This window comes from Lithobates pipiens, unplaced genomic scaffold, assembly GCF_037356315.1.
Source record: "Lithobates pipiens isolate NorthernLeopardFrog02 unplaced genomic scaffold, aLitPip1_a1.2 Scaffold_13, whole genome shotgun sequence".
Classification (NCBI taxonomy): Eukaryota; Metazoa; Chordata; class Amphibia; order Anura; family Ranidae; genus Lithobates; species Lithobates pipiens.
Window position 1 is genome coordinate 412649137 of NW_027507718.1, and position 16760 is coordinate 412665896.

Sequence of the window (16760 nt, forward strand, 5' to 3'; positions counted from 1 at the left end):
TTTTTGCAATTCGGCACTGCGTCGCTTTAACTGACAATCCTGCGACGTGGCTCCCAAACAAAATTGGCGTCCTTTTTTTCCCACAAATAGAGCTTTCTTTTGGTGGTATTTGATCACCCCTGCGGTTTTTATTAAAAATAGAGTGACAATTTTGAAAAAAACACATTCTTTTTTACTTTTTGTTATAATAAATATCCCTCAAAAATATATAAAAATAATTTTTTTTCCCTCAGTTAGGCCGATATGTATTCTTCTACATATTTTTGGTAAAAAAAAAAATCGCAATAAGCGATTGGTTTGCGCAAAAAAAAAATAGCGTTTACAAAATAGGGGATAGTTTATATGGCATTTTTATTAATAATTTTTTTTTTTTACTAGTAATGGCGGCGATCAGCGATTTTTATTGTGACTGAGACATTATGGCGGACACATCGGACATTTTTAACACATTTTTGGGACCATTGTCATTTATACAGCAATCACTGCTATACAAATGCAGTGATTCCTGTGTAAATGACACTGGCAGTGAAGGGGTTAACCAGTGGGTGGCAGTGTAGGGGTTAAGTGTTCCTAGGGGCGTGTTACTAACTGTTGGGGGCTGGGCTTTCTTTTAGAGCAGAGATCAGCGTCACTTGTTGCTAGGCAGAACGGAGAGATGCTGTTTACAATGGCATCTCCCAGTTCAGCTTCCCCGTGAGGCGATCGCGGGTATGCCCGCGGCGATCAAATCCGCGGGACCCGCGACCGGACTCACGGGGGTCCCGACCGGCATGCTCGCGATGGCAGGGCGGCATTTATGATTGGACGTACCTGTACGGCAAAAGCATATCCCTCTATATAGTGTGTCCTTGTTTCAATTAGGAGCACTAAGCGTAATTTCTGTCTGCTGCTTCTCCCCACTGCTGTCAGCAAGAGTCACTTCTGACAAGTTTTCCTACCTCTAAGAAAAGCTATAAAGTGTGTGTGTGTGTGTGTGTGTGTGTGTGTGTGTGTGTGTGTGTGTGTGTGTGTGTGTGTGTGTGTGTGTGTGTGTGTGTGTGTGTGTGTGTGTGTGTGTGTGTGTGTGTGTGTGTGTGTGTGTGTGTGTGTGTGTGTGTGTGTTTCTTCCCTCTAATCAATAAATGCTGCACTTTGAACAGAAGGTGTACAGAAGAGAAGACAGCAGATAATCAGGTAAAACTTAGGTAGGAGAGTTTGTTTCATCTCTGTGAGGTCATTGATATCATTGGCATATGTAAGGGTTTACAACCACTTTAAATATGATTTTTTTTACACCTTTTGGTGGAGCTTTCATATAAGAATAATGTGACATGTAATCTTTCCTCAGGCGGGAACATGCTGCTGTATGGAAAGTTGTATTCGGTATAAACAACTTGGATCATCCATCTGATTTCATGCAGACACGTATGGTCAAGACAATAATCCTTCATCCGCGCTACAACAGAGCTGTGGTAGACTATGACATCAGCATAGTACAGTTAAATGAAGACATTGAGGAGACCAGCTATGTAAGGCCTGTGTGCTTACCTTCCAAGGGCCAGCTGGTGGAACCAGACACATACTGTTATATTACAGGATGGGGACATATGGGCAACAAAAGTAAGTACTGGTACAATGATATTATGAAATGCCTAGTTGCGTGTACGTATGCACTTGTGATAAGGACCTTGGTTAAAGTGCTGCATAAATTGTTGGCGCTTTATAAATACCTGAAAAAATAAATGGGGTACGGAACAGTGGCGGCTGGTGCTCAATATAGGAGGCGGATGGGAAGGCAGGGGTTTAGATGCCTTACCGTGAGGAGGAAGATGGCACAAAGGAAGATGACATGGAAGGCTACTGCTCCTCGCTCCAGGAGGATCCAGGGCTTCTCCCAGATGAACAGGAAGTGGAACCTCCATTGAAATCCATGTGTCCTGCATGTAAATTAAGGGCCGGGCACATGGATTGGAGGGGGGGGGGGGAGCAGTGCTCCTGCGCCCCTTATGGACAGGCTGCCACTGGTACAGAATAGAACTGGGAAGCAGCCAGATACAAGTGTTTAGTTCTTGGAAAGAGGGGGAAACAACTTGGAAAGGACCTGGAACAACTTTACAGGATATGCATCTTCGGCTTTATTGGCTGCAATGGTTTTACAGGAATTGAAAAAAATTTACTTTAACTATAAAAAGTCAGCAATTTTCTTGTAGTTTTGTTAACATGCTGGGTTCTACCACTTCCTTGTCTGTCTTCATGAAAACATTACAGTTACAGATTGAGAAAAATATAAGTATCTTTGGCAGGTTTTATTGATCACTATAGCAGGTAAAAAGCAAGTCTTTGATGGTCCATTTATAAACATATGTAAGAAGACAATATCCAATTATGTCTGATTAAATGCATCTAAGCATTTTCTTTCATGTCTTTCCACTCCTCGGATTATAAACAGATGTATGTTGAGTAACAGGCCTTCTAACATGATCCACAAAAATAAGGCAATCTACCTTGATTTCGCTTTTTTGTACCTTAACACGATCATTTCAACATCTGTGTTTGTATTAGATGCAGGGAACCTACAATTACTTACAGTAGATCACTTACACCGTATCTGGGAACATTGCTAAGAGAGGAACTGCTATCCTTTTAAATTGCCACTTAAGAATTTAGTTAACAAGCTTTTAAATATACAGATCGGACTTTCTGATGTCTCACTTCAAAGTGATTTTACTGAATGGGTCATGTGAACCCAAATACTGAAACCTTTTATTATAAGCCTAAGCCCTGGTTAACATTGATGCTACTTTCAAATCGCACTACTTCACTTGTAGCAAGGTCAGCATGATTTCAGGTGCTACTTGATATACATCTGAAGTCACACCTGAAATCGGCAAAAGTAGTGCAGGAACTACTTTTGCAAATCGGTGCAGAGCCTTAAAATCAGTGTTGCACCAATTGGAACAGTGCCATTGCCTCTGCCATTGAGACCTGGGTAGAGGGAATGGACACACTAACTCTACACAACCTCATATGGAAACATGCACAGCTGAGGCTGTCAGTCACCTGCTTTGTGTTGGGGGGGGGGGGGGGGGGGCAGAGCCGTCTGCCAGACTCTGTGGAGTTGGTATAGACCAGAGATCTCCAAACTTTCTAAACAAAGGGTGATTTTACTGTCCTTCCAACTTTAGAGGGGCCGGACTGTGGCCAGCAAGAGCAGAAATGTCCTGTCATCAGTGAGGGTCAGTTTCCATCTTCAGTATCAGTGAGCGTAATTATGCCCCATCCTTGGTGTCATTGGAAAGAATTGTGCCCCATTGTTGGTGTCACTGGGAGATATTGTGCCCCATTGTTGGTCTCATTAGAAAGAATCATGTCTTATCATTGTCATTGGACCCCATTGTTGGTGTCACTGGGAGGAATTGTGCTCCATCATTAGTGTCATTGGGAGGAATTATGCCCCATTGTTGGTGTCATTAGAAGAAATTGTGCCCCATCACTGGTGTCATTGGGCTCCATTGTTGCTGCAATTGGGAGGAGCTTTGCTTAATTGCTCGAAATATTTGTGCACCATTGTTGGTGTTGGTGGATCAAACATTGTCCCAAGGGCCAGATAAAGGCAAGCAAAGGGACACATCCCGGGGCTGCAGTTTGGAGACCACTGGTATAGATTGTCAGAAGTGACTAATGGAGATAGAGAGAGGAGAGAGCAGATAGGAACCACACTAAGTGCTTTGGATTGAGGCAAGTACACACCATAGACAGATATGCTGTGTTCCTTTTTATTTCAGAAGTTTATAGCCACTTTAATGTAATTTCATTAAATAATGGGGCTATTCTGTCCCAGAGTGTTGTTATAAGGTGACAACACTCTGTCCCTGTCTGCCATGCCAATTGTTCTTCCAATTTGCCAAGATGTCTCACCCTCTACCAATGGAGACTATAAGATGCCATGTTGACGCACATTGCATAAGATGGTCAACTGTAGTCCACCAGGCACCTCACCCTGAGAAATGACATGTCCATTGCTAAAGTTCATGCATGTAGCCTGCAAGTGGGTGCAAGGAGACTGCATGAGATCAGCAGGAAATACAGTTTCTATTTTTGTACCATGGTGTGCTGGTGGTAACTTATAGCTGCATCAATGAAGAACTTAATTTATATATACAGGACAATTGCTAACAGACATTCTAGGAAATTAGAATCAAATGCCGAGCAAGGGAAATATTATGTTCTCTCTACTGATGTAGCTTTCATCAAGTGTACCACAACGGCACTGCAGTTTGCTATCCTTTTTTAAACTATTTTAGAGCAGGAAGTAATAATATACAATGCCATTTTTTATTTCAATCTAATGTATTTCTGATGTTTGTTCAAAACTGAAAATAACAAAAGGTAACTTTTTTTTTTTTTTAAAGTGAGTCTAAAGCTAAAACTTTTTTTTTTTTTACCTTAATGCCTTTCCTGCATTAAAGGTAAAAAATGTTTTGCAACTTGCTGTGCTCCATTGCCCCCAAACCTACCCTGTATCAAGTGCTGTTCCTATCTGCAGGTCCTCTCTCTTTCTCTTCTCACAAGATGTTCATGCAGGAGCCATTGGCCCCTGCTGCTGTCCTTCAAATCCTGTGATCAGAGGGGGCGGGCCAAGATGCCCTATGTGTGTCTATGGACACACACAGCCCAGCTTGGGAGTGAGCCTGCACATCTGCCCCCTTAGCAAGCAGCTTGCTATGGGGGCCTACACAGAAGAGGAGAAGTGAACAGTGCAGGCAGGGGAATCAAGGAGAGAAAGGGGGCCGCCCTGTGCAATTTCACTGTACAGAGCAGGTGAGTATAACCTGTTTATTATTTTAATAAGAAAACAAAAAAATATACATTTAGAAATGCTTTAAGTTTTATTGCATCCCCTGTATTGATTTATTCGCATGGCATTTATTTTGCTACAATTTATTGGTAGTTGGTAGTAAAATCAGCAGAGAAAAATGGAGGAGAAAAGCCTGCAGTACTCCCACAACCCCCAGATCGCTTACTTCATCTAACCTAGAAACCCCCCCACCCCCCCAGTAATCTTTATGACTGTGTAAAACTCCTCTGGATTTTTAGATCCTTATGTCATTGCTTCTGTAATATATGGACGTTTAAAAAAACACCTTCCTTTGAGGTGAGGATTGGGCCTGGCCTTCTTATCACTTAAGCCTGGTTCACACCTATGCTTTTAGTGAGTTTTCAGTTTTGCAAAAACACACTACAGTCTATTTTTTTTTTTTTTTTTTACATCAATAGTTTTTATTGAATTTTAGAAATAAAACAAAATACATGTGACATAGGACTCATAGGGGGATATTTATGAAAGGCAAATGCACTTTGCACTGGAAGTGCATTCGCTCTAAATCAAAGGAGTAGATCTGAAATGAGTGGAAGCTCTGCTGATTTTATCATCCAATCATGTGCAAGCTAAAATGCTGTTTTTTTATTTTCCTTGCATGTCCCCCTCGGATCTACAGTGACTGCACTTCCAAGTGCACTTGCTGTGCAAAGTGGATTTTTCTTTAGTAAATACCGTATATACTCGAGTATAGGCCGACCCGAATATAAGCCGAGGCCCCCAATTTACCCCCCAAAAAACTGGCAAACTTATTGACTCGTGTATAAGCCGAGGGTGAGACATGCCTGTCCATCCCTGTGTGTGTGTCCGTCCATCCCTGTGTGTCCGTCCATCCCTGTGTGTCCGTCGTGTCCGTCCATCCCTGTGTGTCCGTCCATCCATCCCTGTGTGTGTGTGTGTCCATCCATCCATCCATCCATCCCTGTGTGTGTGTGTCTCCATCCATCCATCCATCCATCCCTGTGTGTGTGTCTCCATCCATCCATCCCTGTGTGTGTCTCCATCCATCCGTGTGTGTGTGTGTGTGTGTGTGTCCAGCCTACCTGTGTCCCGAGCCTTTGTCCCGAGCCTCCGTCCCGTGCCTTGCCTCCTTGCCTCCGTCCCGTGCCGTGCCTTGCCGCCGTGCCTTGCCTCCGTCCCGTGTCGTGCCTTGCCTTGCCTCCGTCCCGTCCCGTGCCGTGCCTTGCCTTGCCTCCGTCCCGTGCCCTCTTCGTCGGCGCCTCGGCGGCCATTGTAAAATTCAAAAGCCTCCGCCTTCGCCTGTGATAGGCGGAACACTGAATTTCCCAGCAGCCTGTGTTCCGCCTATCACGGACATCGTATCATCCTCGTCCGTAGTACGAGGATGATACGATGTCCGTGATAGGCGGAACACAGGCTGCTGGGAAATTCAGTGTTCCGCCTATCACAGGCGAAGGCGGAGCCGGAGGCGCGGCTTTTGAATGATAGAATGGCCGCTGTCTGTCTGCTCGACACGCTGATGGAGCGGGCAGACAGCGATGACTCGAGTATAAGCCGAGGGGGGCACTTTCAGCCTCAAAAAAGAGGCTGAAAATCTCGGCTTATACTCGAGTATATACGGTAACCCCCATAGTCCAATTCACAAAAACAATACATCTATGTAACAGAGGGAAAAAAAAAAAAAAGAAGAAACCAAATGACTAGCAGAGCAGATGGAGCGACTACAACGTATAGCCTGAGTGTTTATTTTGGAAGCATTGGAAGCCAATATTTCCAAATTTGTTGGCATTTAGGATTAGTGTTAGCCCTTGTACACACGGTCGGAGAATCCGTCGGAATGTGTCCTATCGGACCGTGTCGTCGGATAATCCGACTGTGTGTGGTATGCATCGGACTGATTCCGTCGGACCCAATTTTCGAACATGTTGGAAATATTTCCCGACCAACTGGGCCGATCGGACATACTCCGATCATGTGTAGAGAATTTTGATCGGACAAGTGCCACGCATGCTCAGATCAAATTCCTACATCAAAGCTATTGGCTACTAGCGTGAATGTAGTCCCATCGTAACTAAATTACATCATCACGTTCTGAAAGATTGGATTTTTCGCCAACTTTGTCCAACCGTGTGTATGCAACAGTTTCGGGCAAAATCCAACGGATTTGGTTGTGGAAATCTCCGACCATGTGTACAGGGGCTTAGTGCTGATGGATAGAGCCTTTTCGTACACTACAGCCCATGGATGTAGTTCACATCTGTGCATTTTATGGAAAGGACCAGGGTTTTTTTCTGGTTTTTGGTTCCATAGACATCAATGGTTTAAAAATGTGTATTGAAAAATGTGAAATGCACCTGCAATATGCAAACTGCAACCTACACAAGTGTGAATCAGACCTTAGTCAGTTACCCCAATACAAATTCTAAACTCTAATCTAGTCTAACCCTTTACAATGGTTGTTACTACTCAAGTGTGTAAACAAAATGTAATTTGTAATATTTATATTTTATTGCTCCTCCTTATGACTGCATATAAAGATGTGGGGTTCAGATGCATTTCCTGAAAGCTTTTATCTTGTAAAATGTAATTAATCCAATAAAGGGTATCATTAAACCTCAAAACTTTCTGCATTAATGACTAACAATACAATACTATACTACTAATCTCAGGCCCCAGATTTTACATTCAGTACGTTAACTCCCTAACTACTTGAGCAGGGCTGAACCCCTTGCTTCCCACAGAGCAACCTTTATCATTAGCATTATTTTATTGAAAGCTGCACATTTAAAAAAGTGATTTTGAATTACATTTACATGTTAAAGCTTATAAGAGACTATAATGCTTGGGTTTTTACTTAAATACAAGGTACAATATAAGTAATTCTCAATCATCATAATCTGAAAAAAGATTTAGGTTGGGTTCCCACTAGTGTGACTTGGATGTGGATTTCACCGCATCCAATTCGCATAGCAGGAAATTGTGATCGACTCTATGGAAGCCGGTTCACACCTCTCCGCAGCGGCTCCAGGGTGAATTGTACAGGAATCCTGTGCATCTTTTGGTCCATTTTCAGGTTCAAATTCAGCCAAGAATTCCAGCTGAAATCGGACCTGAAACAGTAAATGGGGACACACCGGACTCCAGGGCTGGACTGGGACAAAAATTTGGCCCTGGACTTCATCCAGACCAGCCCACTTTCATTTTGCAAACAAGTACAAAAACAGTATAAAAAAACTATACGCAATTGTGCAAAAAAACATAAGTAGCATAACATAAGGAGTCCTCACTAACCTCTTTTATTATTTCACTTATTCTCCTCTGTATTTTTCTCATCTTTCCCACATCCCTGCGTGAAGTTGAGGGCGAGCCATGCAGCCATTACTTTGTCACTGAAACCGGCCCACTGGGAAACTCCCTGTAGTCCCAATGGCCAGTACATGCCTGCCGGACTCCTACTGTGAGCTGGGGGTGTGCTGCAGTCTGCACCCAGCCTTAAACATGTTAAATTTCAAAATTAATTTTCAATATTTTTAAATATGGAGCTTTCATTAAAATGTCGCCTGGTAATTCTACCATAAAGAATCTGGTTATAGAGTGACCTTGCACGGTCACCCAGGTCTCTGATGGAAACTCGATTTGTCCTCTTTCACCAATGTACTGGATACAGTGGAAAATATGCAGTATCATTTCTCTTTTTTTATAATTCTTATAGTTAGACATTATCTCACCTTTTTCTTGTAATGTTTTTGCTTTCCCCCAGTGCCATTTAAACTGCAGGAAGGCGAAGTTCGTATCATATCCTTAGAGCGCTGCCAATCCTATTTTGACACAATAACTTCCAGAATGCTGTGCGCTGGTTATGAGTCTGGTACAGTAGACTCCTGTATGGTAAGTTACTGTTGGATGATCTTATTTTTCCCACATACTGTTTGCACTCCACATCTGCTGGCCAAGATGGAAGGCCTTTCCTGCACCCTGCCCTTCCATTGGAGGACAGGGTGCATGTAAGCAAACTTATGTTTTGCTAATGCAGAGCAAAAAAATGGCTTTAGCGATATGAGATCTAGAAGCAAACATTTTATATATTGCAGTTTACCAGCCAGACATGGTGGCTGCATTTGTTTTTTTGCACAAATCGAGAGAAATGGGATTCCCACCTGAATTCATTAAATAGTAGTACTCACCAATTATATATTGTGGGGTGTAATCAATGATAACACTAGATCAAAAAGGAAAAATAAAGAGATATATACACTCCCTAAAGCAGGCTTTAGCAAACTTTTAACCCTAGAGGAACCCCAAAATTAATTTTCATGTCTCAAGGAACCCTTACTATAAACCAAATCATCAGGGCTCAATAGAAACAATGCTCCTTATATTAGTGGTCAATAGGAAGAATGTCCCCCTTAAAAGTGGCGTTTAGAATGCCACCCTTAAAGAGGAAGTAAACCCTGATGAGTTTACTTCCTCTTTCATTCCCTGCAAAGGCAAAGCATAATGGACTACTATGCATCGCATAGTAGCCCATTATTTGTCACTTACCTGACACAGGAGCCAGCGAAGTCGCCGCTGTCCCCTGTAGTCCGCCGCATCCATCTTGTTGGTGGGGTCTCGCAGCTCCGCCGCTGTCATTCGGCCGCGATGACGTCACTCCCGCGCATGCGCACGGGAGCAGACACTCACGGCAGCTCCGTCGCTGAGAATGTCGCGCTCAGTGCGCCTGTGTGCCGCTGTCTACTGCGCATGCATCGTAGACAGTGGTGCCCGTTTTCGGGCAAATATCTCCTAAACCATATAGGTTTAGGAGATATTGCTTGGACCTACAGGTAAGCCTTAATCTAGGCTTACCTGTAGGTCAAAGTGGTTTGTAAGGGTTTAAAACCACTTTAAAGACAGCTACAAAGATATTTGGTGTCATGCTGCTGGCTTTGCTAAGTGGTGCTGAACCTTGAATTCTGCAGGCATCATCAAATAGGTGGTTCATCAGCCATAGCTCAAGGAACCCCTAGAAATCTCTGAAGGAACCTTGGTTGAGAATGGCTTCCCTAAAGAGTTAACTACAGTATAATTTATTGCTTAAAAGCAAAAATAAATAAATCTTGCTTTAAGAAAATATTGCTTAAAAACAAAAAATCACAGCAAGCCACAAAAACAAGCTTATCCCCTGTATATAGAACAGAAATAAGTTGTGACAACTCCCCAATGTTCTATACTTCCCTACATCAATAAGAACAGACAACCAATGTCAATGTATAACTTTCTCCCATGATTGAGAAAGAAAATGGGTAAATACAACAATCCACAGACACCTCCCTCCCCTAAATAAAAAGCACCCCCTATAATACCTATAGGAATCCCCCCAGCCACCTGTAAACAAGTACGCAGCATATCATTCCTAAAGGGAACAGTGTGTTTCCGAAAACACAGATATTAATCACACTGTTCCACAATGGAATGATGCACAATCCATACTAATCCGATATACTCATATATAGCTTGTATGTATTACCAGTCAGTCCGTCAATGGGGCTAGATTGAAGACACGAGCTGTTGGTCACAAAGAAAAATGTTAAACCAAAAAATGGTAAAAAGCCTCACGGACAGGTGTATCAATTCTCCAAAAATCAATGAATCCCCATAGTTCTCATCCTGATGTTAAAGTGCAATGGTGAAGACAGAGATATATATCCACGTACCAGAAAGATTGTGTCCCTAGATACTGTGATTGCAAAGCCACAGATTTATCCACAGGTATATTTAATGTAACCACATACTGGGTTTCCCGCAGCATGCAGGTAAACTCCCATAGGCAGTTGATACAATGGTACGATTTTTCAATCAGTAGAGGTTACTCACGGATCCAGCTGGTAACGTAGAGATCTCTACTAGTCCTATGTGTAGATCAATCTGTCAGTGTATATGCGATGCATACAATTCTTCAGCAAGGGGTTCGTCATCTGTGATTTATCTGTAGATTTTCAATTTATGCAGTATTTCAATACTATCAGAACAAGCTGGTGATGGTCCAACGGACAATAAGATCAATGTCCAGGGAGTCTGGTACAGGATAGATCTCCAGCAAAGCATTCAGGATAGTCGTTTCAGGTAGTGCATCGTTTGCTTTCAAAACGGCGTCCCCATGGGACAGTGTATAGGCGGGGGTCGGTATAGAGTAGGGGCGCTGTCCCAGCATAAAAGTTTAAATGTTTCGTTCCTCTGATACCAGCACTTCGTCAGAACTTGTTCGTCGGCATTTGTCTTTTGGCTATTCTTCCTGTTTTTTCACCTGGTGATCTGGCCAGTAGCTTACCTCCTGGATTGCCTACATTCAGGATGAAAGAATACAGGGGCATCTTTGGACAGCGGTATTGTTATTCCGGGGAAGAGGACTGTTAGATGTGCTAGTAGATTTAGATATACTAACAAATCGAAGCCCAAATTCAGCTAACACTTTATAAGCAGTTACCAACTGTTTTTTTTTCCTGGGATAAAGGTTTTACATAAATAAAAACTGACCATTGTAAGCACCCCTATTGGTGGTAAATGTTTTGCCTCAACTCTGCAACTGATACGTCTGCAGCAGAGCTTGTTCTTTTGAAAATCAACAGACTTATTGGCCAGATAACTAGGTGAAAATAAAATAAAGGAACAGTGGTGGCTGGTGCTCAATATTTTGAGGGGGGGCAGCAAATGAACGCTAAACCCCCCCTACAGGATGCGGATGAGAAGGCTGTGATCCCTGCACCCCCCCTCTGGAGACAGATGGAAAGACAGCGATTTCCCAAATCACCCCCCCCCCCCCCCATGGGAGACGGACACGAAGGTGGCAATCAACCCCACTCGTGGGAGAGACAGACAGAGGCCTCTAGAGGACCTTAAGAGCCAGATGACGGGGATCTTGCTCCCCGCTCCAGGGCTGTTGCTTCTCCTCCTGCACGAACAGGAAGTGGGCCCTGAGACCCGAGGGTCCTAAGACTGCCTGGCCAGTCAGGTCTCAGGACCTGCTTCCTGATTGACCGGGAGGTGAATCAGGAAGACCATAGCGAATAATAATTCGCTACTGTCACACAACTGGGTGTGTTCAAGGCGCAATGCTCTGCACCCCGAGCCAACCCTTTTTTGAAGCCAATTAAAAGCTTCAGGCTCTAATCACATGCTTCAAAAAAAACAAACAAAAAAAAAAACATACTGTTGAAATTCATGCGTCTGGCGCCCGGCAAGTAGATCATGGGGCAAGACACATGGATTAGGGAGGTGATGGACCGTCACTGGAAAGGAAGTTTAAAAAATAAAACGAATGAAGCCAACACATCTAAGCATTGGTAAGATGCAACCTTCTACAAGCTCCCCTGACTTTACTGCATGGGCAAAATTCAAGGTCATGTTAAAATTAATACAGATACAGATTTTTTTAAATAGAAGTCTTTGGTCATTTGTGAGTAAATTGTGCATCAGAATGGAAATCATAAAAGGTTGTCATAATAAAGAAAATAAATCTTATGGTTTGTAGACTTTCAGTGGGCTTTAAAGGCCAATGATCAATCAGAAAGCTAGCTGAAGTAACAAAGACAATACTTTTGTTATAGATGGCACCCGGTATCTGCATTTGAAAAAATGGCACTGCCTCGGCTGGGAAACAGATCTTTTTTTATTTCAGGCTTCCCAGTCTAGAGGTGAGATGGGGAGACTTATGGACCCCAAATCTCACTGTAAAGAGGACCCGTCATGCTAATTCTCATTACAAGGGATGTTTACATTTAGGAATAAAAGTGATAAAAAAAAGCGTCAAACTAGAAAAATAAAAGTAAAGTTAAGAATAAAAATTAAAAGTGCCCCTGTCCCCGTGTGCTTGCACGCAGATGTGAACGCATAAGTCGCGCCCACATATGTAAACGCTGTTCAAATCACACATGTGAGATATCGCCGCGAACGTTGGAGTGAGAGAAATAATTCTAGCCCTAGACCTCCTCTAATTCAAAACATGTAACCTGTAAAAAAATTTAAAGTGTCGCCTATGGGGATTTTTAAGTACCAAAGTTTGGCGCCATTCCCGAGTGTGTGCAATTTGAAGCGTGACACATTAATTATCTATTTGCTCAGTGTAACATCAGCTTTCACATTATGCCAAAAATTGGGCTCTCTTTAACGTTTTGATTTATTTATTTTTTAAAGCATGAACCGTTTCACCCCCCCCCCCCCCAAAAAAAAATGCGTTTGAAAAATTGCTGCGCAAATATCGTGTGAGTTAAAAAGTTGCAACGGTTACCATTTTATTGATGATATGATATAATGTTTGGGGCTTCTATATAATTTTCTAGCAAGAAAATAATGAATTTACATGTAGGAGAGAAATGTCAGCTTGACCTGGTAGGCAAGTGGTTAAAAATGTTTTTTTTTTAATTATTGATTATATTTCATTAAATTTTTTTTTTTTTTTTTTTTTTTTTATATGGTCCATTTAAATTTTTTTTTTTATCACTTTTTTTGCTGTCACAAGGAATGTAAACATCCCTTGTGAAGGTAATAGTCGCGTGCCAAGTATTTTTTATTTTTACTCCATCTTGGCACTTAAAAGCATTTGAAACAACAAGTTTGGCAGTTTTGAATACTGAATTTGTTTTAAAAATCAAAAAAAAAAAAAAAAAAAAAAAAAAAACTGGCGTTGCTTCCGTGTTTCTAGATCCGAGACCTGAACAAAGCCAATTCCGGCTTTGTTCGGGTCTCCAGCCAGCCGGCAGATGTGCCGGCTGGACGCTCGGGCCTCCCGGTGGGATGGGACAGGCCAGGCAGAGTGACGGGAGGGGGGTTGTCCCCTCCTGCTGCTTGTGATAACGATCGAGTGGCTGCTTAGGTTGTCATCACAAGAAAGCTGAGTGACAGCTCTAAAAGTTAGTACCAGGGTGGTGCCTGCAGCTGCACACATCACCCCAGTGCAACCACTTGAAGTAGAATGACGTACAGATGCGCGATTTTGAGGCAAGTGGTTAAATAAACCATTGCAATCAATATGAATTCGTCTGTCACCCAGTTGCCATTGGTTATTGCACTTTGTACTTTGTTTGCTGTTTGCATTTTTTATAGAATATGTCATAACTGTGCCTTTAACACATCGTTATTCTCTGACAGGGAGACAGTGGAGGTCCTCTGGTCTGTGAGCAGACACCAGGACAATGGACATTGTTCGGTCTGACGTCTTGGGGATCAGTGTGTTTTTCCAAAGTTCTTGGACCCGGGGTCTACAGTAACGTGTCACACTTTGTGGATTGGATTGAAAGACAGATATACATTCACAGCTTTTTGACTGACTGAAGAAACAGATGTTATGAAGGAAAATCTACACTTTACAAAGACTGTTCAGAAACACGCCTTAGCCTCCATGGAGGTTTTAAATGTGCAAATATTTGTTGTGTGTATCTATGAAATTCTATATATTTTTGGTTTCAATATTAGATATTTTAGTCAAATTTTTGAACTTTTTGTACATATTTGGTCACAGTTCTGTTCCACTGTGTGAGCATTCCTAAATGACACAGGACTTCAGGAAGTGTATTTTGCGGTCATTCACAGGGTTGGGTAGGGGAGAATGTGTGGGGGGCAATCCCTCTCTTTATTTTCAAATAGAATTCAATTAGTTTTAAGCTGCTGCACATATTAAATATCCTTCTTTAATTACAAGTGTTGGCCAAATGTTTTGCACAGCCAAGATATAAAGTGTCATTCTGATGTTTGTCAATGTCTACATCCACATTTACCATTAAAAACCTATTTTTTGTACAAAAGATTGGATGGCAAATTATGACATGGGGAAAGTTGATTGAAGACAGAAATATAGGCAGATCTAAAATAGTCCGATTTAAGCTGACTTGCAACCAAAGGCATTTTTGGGAGATGAATTGGGAGCCCTGCAAGCTGGTCATAGTTCACAACACCGGAAAGCTGGCTGATAGCAAGGCAAAGTACATTAGATCAGGGGGATGTTCACTATCCAATTACTTTAACTGCAGTAGTGTGTGGTCAGAACCTGGCTGTGCTGCTCAATAAGGAGATCTTGCTTAGTCATTTTTTGCAGCTAAGACGGTTCACACATTTATAAATTTAAGTTATGAATTTAAAAGTTTGCTTATACTTCCACCTTAAAGTGATTGTTATAGGAAGAAAAATAGACTTTACAAACATGTTATATTTACCTGCTCTGTGCAGTGGCTTTGCACAGAGCAGACTATATCCTTCTCTTTTAGGATCCCTCTTCTGTGATCCTTTCCCCTCCCTCATGTTCAGTGCCCCCACAGCAAGCGGCTTGCTCTGGGTGCACCCGAGCTGAGTCACAGATACCTGTGTCCATTCAGACACAGAGCCCCAGCCCCACCCCCTATATCCCCTGATTGGCTAGCTGACTTTGATTGACAGCAGCGGGAGCCAATGGCCCTGCTGTGTCTCAGCCAATCAGGAAGGAGAATCTCGGATGGCTAAGACTCTTGGACATCACTGGTCAGGAGGGACCTCAGTTATGTGTTGGGGGGGGGGGCTGCTGCACACAGAAGGCTTTTTATATCTTAAAGCATAGAATGCCTTAAGATAAAAAAAAAAAACCTTCTGCCTTTACAACTCCTTTAAGCCAAACTTCAGGTTCCCTGCTCCCCCCCCCCCATCCTTTGAAATGTTATACTCTTTTTGTTTTTTTTCCTCGTGTTCCTTCAAATGTGGACATGTGCCCACCCATGAAAGCTGCCTTACAGAATCTTAAAAAGATATACAGTGAGAAACTCAAGGCTCTCAGGAAGTCTTTCAGGAAGTACCAAATGGTAGGATTCTCTGGAACATAGCATACCCTTCTACCAGACTAAGGACTTCACAAATTCCTACCACAGCCACTGCAAGCTGCAGAGCTGTTCCTACCAGAGAGAAAGGCCAGGAACTTATCCAGAGAGACCATCAGCGACGTCCTTAAAGGCCAAGCTCACCTTCAGTAACATGGTACACCCATATTTAGAGTGGAAACATACAACATGTTACTGTGGACCAGTCCCAATCCCTCTTCCCACAACCATCGTCACAATTTAAAAAACAGCATAGATGAAGGGCTTCCAGCTGCAGCATTCATTCATAGGAACCTGTGAATGAATAAACTACAAGTCCCATCTTCCACCCTGTCAGACAGCTTGTCGTTCTCAGTGAAATACCAGGGCACTACTTAAGCCTCGTACGGATGGTACAATCGTGGGCAGGGGATCGTCTGTTGACACTGTTGTCCTAAAATCTTACCATCAGTACGCTCCTTTTGACAATTGTTGTCCAAATGTTGGATGGCAAGCTAGTAAATTTTCAGCGGCCAACAGCTGGACGTCAGATTTTCGTATGGTCAGTACACAAATCCGTCATACAAAAGTCAAAAGTACAAACACACATGCTCGGGATCAATGCTCAAACACAAAATTAACAGAAGGGTCCCAAAGGGTGGCGCTCAAGAGCCGAAATTCCTTGTAGTACGTCACTACTTTTGTGTTTGTGGCACAACAATTGTGTACCGTTGGTATGCAAGAATTCTCTCTAGACTGCTCTTTTCTACATTTTCCTTTTGTCTTCATTCTCTCTCTCTCTCTCTACTCAAGGCACTAGTTCGGCTTAGGTTCTAATACCACTGGTACAGTGACTAGATCAAACGTGTTGCTACGGCCTGCACCTGTTTGTCTACGGTACAAAAGTGTCTTGATGAAGCTTCAATGCCACAGGATGCAATTGAATATTTACACTAGCAACAATATGGACTTCTAATGATGTACTAAAGTGCCCATTTTTCTGTCCCCATAATCCTTACTGTCTTTCAAACCTGTGTGTTTATGTTCGCAAACCTTTACCGTTTTTTTTTTTTTTTAAGGAGGGGGGGGGGGGGGATGGGGGTAGAAGAGTGCCCATGTTTGCGTATTGGGTGCTTCAGTCCAGT

At 42.6% G+C, this 16760-nt stretch overlaps 1 protein-coding gene across 1 annotated transcript in view; it reads left to right on the top strand.

The window, feature by feature from the left end:
* The window catches only part of CORIN (corin, serine peptidase), a 377616-nt gene extending 363018 nt beyond the window's left edge, over positions 1 to 14598 (top strand). Inside the window, exons 20-22 of the mRNA XM_077477533.1 lie at positions 1328 to 1599; positions 8580 to 8707; positions 13946 to 14598. Coding sequence (XP_077333659.1) covers positions 1328 to 1599; positions 8580 to 8707; positions 13946 to 14128 — 583 coding nt within the window. The 3' untranslated portion in view covers positions 14129 to 14598. The remainder of the gene's footprint in view (positions 1 to 1327; positions 1600 to 8579; positions 8708 to 13945) is intronic.
* The last annotated feature ends 2162 nt before the right edge of the window (positions 14599 to 16760 follow it).